The sequence below is a fragment of the Chironomus tepperi genome, unplaced genomic scaffold (assembly GCF_022539635.2).
Source record: "Chironomus tepperi strain 1889 unplaced genomic scaffold, CSIRO-AGI_Ctep_v1 contig_85, whole genome shotgun sequence".
In the NCBI taxonomy this organism is placed as follows: domain Eukaryota; kingdom Metazoa; phylum Arthropoda; class Insecta; order Diptera; family Chironomidae; genus Chironomus; species Chironomus tepperi.
Window position 1 is genome coordinate 2,470,113 of NW_027226207.1, and position 3,669 is coordinate 2,473,781.

At 35.4% G+C, this 3,669-nt stretch overlaps 1 protein-coding gene across 1 annotated transcript; it reads right to left on the minus strand.

Annotated features, from left to right (window-relative positions):
- Window positions 1–238: 238 nt before the first annotated feature.
- On the minus strand, window positions 239–667 carry LOC139086473 (protein rtoA-like). The gene has a single exon (XM_070634931.1). The coding sequence runs from the start codon at window positions 665–667 to the stop codon at window positions 239–241; it is 429 nt and encodes a 142-aa protein (XP_070491032.1).
- Window positions 668–3,669: the final 3,002 nt, after the last annotated feature.

Consider the following 3,669-nt stretch of genomic DNA (forward strand, 5'->3'; position numbering starts at 1 on the left):
TTTGCAGGCAGTTATGGAAGTGAATAAAAATTTGTTGAAAACTGTAAGTGCTGCGCCGTGGAATTCGCCCCTGTACTGCACGGAACTCCCTTAACCTTTCCTTACGTTCTATCGCTGCACGAAACTCCTTAAGTCCTTCTTTATGTCCTGTCACTGCCGTATTGCCAACACCATTTGTGTCCACTGCTGGTTCAACTGATACTGCTGACTGTTGCCCATCACCCTGATGCGATGCTGATTACTTTTGTCCACTGTCCTTGAACCGTACTGCTGATGCTGGTCCACTTTGCTTTAACTGTTCTGATGACTCTGGTCCACTGTCTATTGACTGTACTGTTGACTCTGGTCCGCTGTCTGTTGACTGTATCGCTGACTCTGGTCTACTGCCCTTAGACTGTACTGTTGATTCTAGTCTACTGTCCTTTGACTGAATTGCTGACTCTGGACCACTTTCCTTAAACTGTACCGTTGACTCTGGCCTATCTTCCTGATGTGACTCTGGTCCACTGCTCTTAAGCTGTATTGTTGACTCCGATCCACTTTCCTTTAACCTTATTGTTGTCTCTGGTCCACTCTCCTTAAGCGATGCTTCTTCCGTATGCTGGACACGACTACTGTCCAATAATCCCTTAACTGATACTATACTTCGTATCACTATATTGCCCATAGTGGCGATGAACTGTACACTCTAGTACTGATAAGTACTCTTTGAGTAACCTTTAATGATTCCTTTGTACTGAAAAGTACACCTTAATTAAGCAATCGCTAATAGTACTGAAAAGTACTCCGTAAACCACGTGCTATATTTAGCCTTATTTAAACCTTACTATGGTTTACTCCTTAGTTTTATCCTTATCCTTTATCCTTTAGTTGTTACCTTAATGAGTTCTCCAACTCGACTGACTTTTCCTCCAAAAAATTTCTCCTTTTATACCAAAAAGTTCGCGCCAAAAAATTCCCGCCAAAATCCCGAAGTTCAATTTTGAACTTCACTTTGAATTTTGAACAACCGTTATCTTTTAAATCCTGTATGACCGTTATTTTCTTTTGCCTTAAATCTGACTTCTCAACAAAATTTCATTACCAGGAAAACTTTTAAGCTTGTGGGGATGTTTTTGGTATTTGCACGAAATTAAAAATTTGATTTCTTGGAAGTAAAGCGATATGAGTTGGAAATGAATGTCACAGAGCCTTTAACCATTAAATTTTAAGGAAGATAAAATGTCAAATGAGGAAATAAAATCGGGAAGTTCTCGGACTTTGAATAAATTATTTAATATTTTTTGCTGTATGTAACTTAATAGCAAAAGCAGCCTGATTTAATAAAGATCTTGGTCTGTTTTAACAGTTTAATTGGAAGAACTCCCTTGGAGTCTCAGGCCCGGTCTCAGTGTCAGTTCCGGTATCAGTCTCGGTTCCTGTCACAGTCTCGGCCACTGACTCAGTCTTTGTCCCTGTCACAATCTCGGTCCAGGTCTTAGTCTCGGTCCCAGTCTCAGTTTCGGTTCCGGTCCCGGTCTCAGTCTCGGTCTCAGTCTCGGTCTCGACCAATAAAGTTCGTCATATTTTCATAGCTGTAGGATAGATTCAATTAAGAGCTACATAACATAAGAACAATCCCTAGCTTAAAGTTGTTTTCTCTCAGGATGAATAACGAAAATTACAAAAACAGCAGTTGAGTGAAACAAACAGAATTCCAGCTAAAAAATATTACAGGAAATTAAATCAGTGATTCCTAAATACATAAAAGCCTTCCAAGAATAATTATTTCTTCCATTTTTATTTTAATTATGTTTATTTCAATGCACACGCGTATCTTAGAAATGAGCAGAAGTTGAGTTAGGAATGCAGATGAATAAAGTTGATCAATGTGGTCTGAAGGAGTCTGATGGAGACTGACAATGCCAACTCTACTTCTATATGATCCATAAGTGAAGCTTGTACTTTAATCCCTAACCAATAAAGAACAAGATCTGTGCTTAATATATGATTTAAAGGAAATCATTTTGATTCTACGAAAATAAATTTTAGGAACCAAAAATAAGAAGACATGCAACAAATATTGTAAGAGATTTTTCACATATGATGTTTTCGATAGCAGCCTTAAGCTCGATACAAGTTCTTGGATGTCTTGTAACAAAACATAATTTCAATTACATACATCCATTGCATATACGCTCATTCACCTTTTATATTTAGAAGAAAAACCAAAAAAAAAAAACAGATTTGAAGAAAAAAAGGAAGCGTAAAGGAAACATCTCACTGAGTTATTTATGAGAGCAACAGCAACAGCAGTAGTAGCAATTAAAAAGAAAGGAGAAGAATGGAAACTTAACTTCTTCGTATTTAAAAAAAGGAATAAAAAAAAGCAAATAATGAAATAAAAAGGAGATCCCAAAAAAAACTTCATTCCATTTGCCTCACTTACTTATTTCATTTTCAAAAGTAATACAGCAGCAGCTGAATAAAAGTGAAAAAGAAGTGTGTAGAATCCATTGTGTATGGGTGTGGGTAATTTATTATGATGATCACCCAACATTTTTCTTCCATTTTTTTTTGTTGCTTTCATTTCGTGAGAGGTTTTCCTGTTGAAAATATCGGATGATACACTTGAAAAGAGAGGATGAAAAGGCAAAATGAATGAAATTTCCTCGATTTTTTCCGATCCAGAAATTTTTTTGAAAGTGCTTTTTATTGTGAGCATCTTTTAATATGGATTGAATTGGAAATTGTTTGTGTATTTTGACTGGATTTAGATTATGAGAGTAAATTGATGTATTTTTGGAGTTTCTGAAGATTTCTAAGTGCTTGTGTTGTCGTTTGCTTGCTTTATTATACATTTCTACATAGATTTTTATTTATTCTTGGATTTTTGAGTGGCTATGCTTCTTAAAAGCAAGTAACTTTGATATTTGAGTTTAAATTGCTTTGTGTGTTCAGGAAAAGGCGCTTTATAGCGATTTCTTGATTTCTCAATCCTAAGAAGGAGGTTCGGATTGTCCGATAGGGCTTTCAGACTCCTCAGAGCAGCAATTACCATTCCTTTCTCCTCAGAGTACTATTAAAAGTCTATATAGTCGGTGTTAAAAATCCCGAATAGCCCCCTGATGATTACGTCCCTGTAAACTCTCATTAAAGCTGATATCAATTGCCAAGTCCAATACAGAACTTGATGAAAAATTCCCAAAACTGAAATCCTCCTCCTTCTGTGTATAAATTTGTTAATATTTAAAAAATGTATTTACAAGTCCAAGTTAGATTCTTGATAATTTTCCCGAATGAGCAGTTTTCTAGCTTTTGGGCCTTACTGTGGAGTACACAAAGCATGAAAAAGGGTCAATTTTATGACATTTCACATGATTATAATGATTTATTAATGTTTTTATTCTGTTTATTTTTTTCTCCCTTTTTCTCTGAATCCTCATGTTCATTTCAACTGATTATATGTTTTATTTTCTGCTTATGCCATTGTTATTCTTGCTTTTGTTACCATTGTGTATAATTTGTAATGATTTTGTATGAGACCGTCCTTCCATGTTTCGCTCCTTTTTTGCTGTGTTCATTTAAAAAAAAATTTTTTCTCTCTTTTGTTCAAATTGTTGGAATATTATTCAATTGTTTACAGCTTTTTTACACATAGGCTGTGCTTTTGTGGGAACAATTTTCAGA

Excerpts from the sequence above, each read along its gene's own strand:
- LOC139086473 (XM_070634931.1), bottom strand. The coding sequence starts at position 667 with ATGGGCAATATAGTGATACGAAGTATAGTATCAGTTAAGGGATTATTG.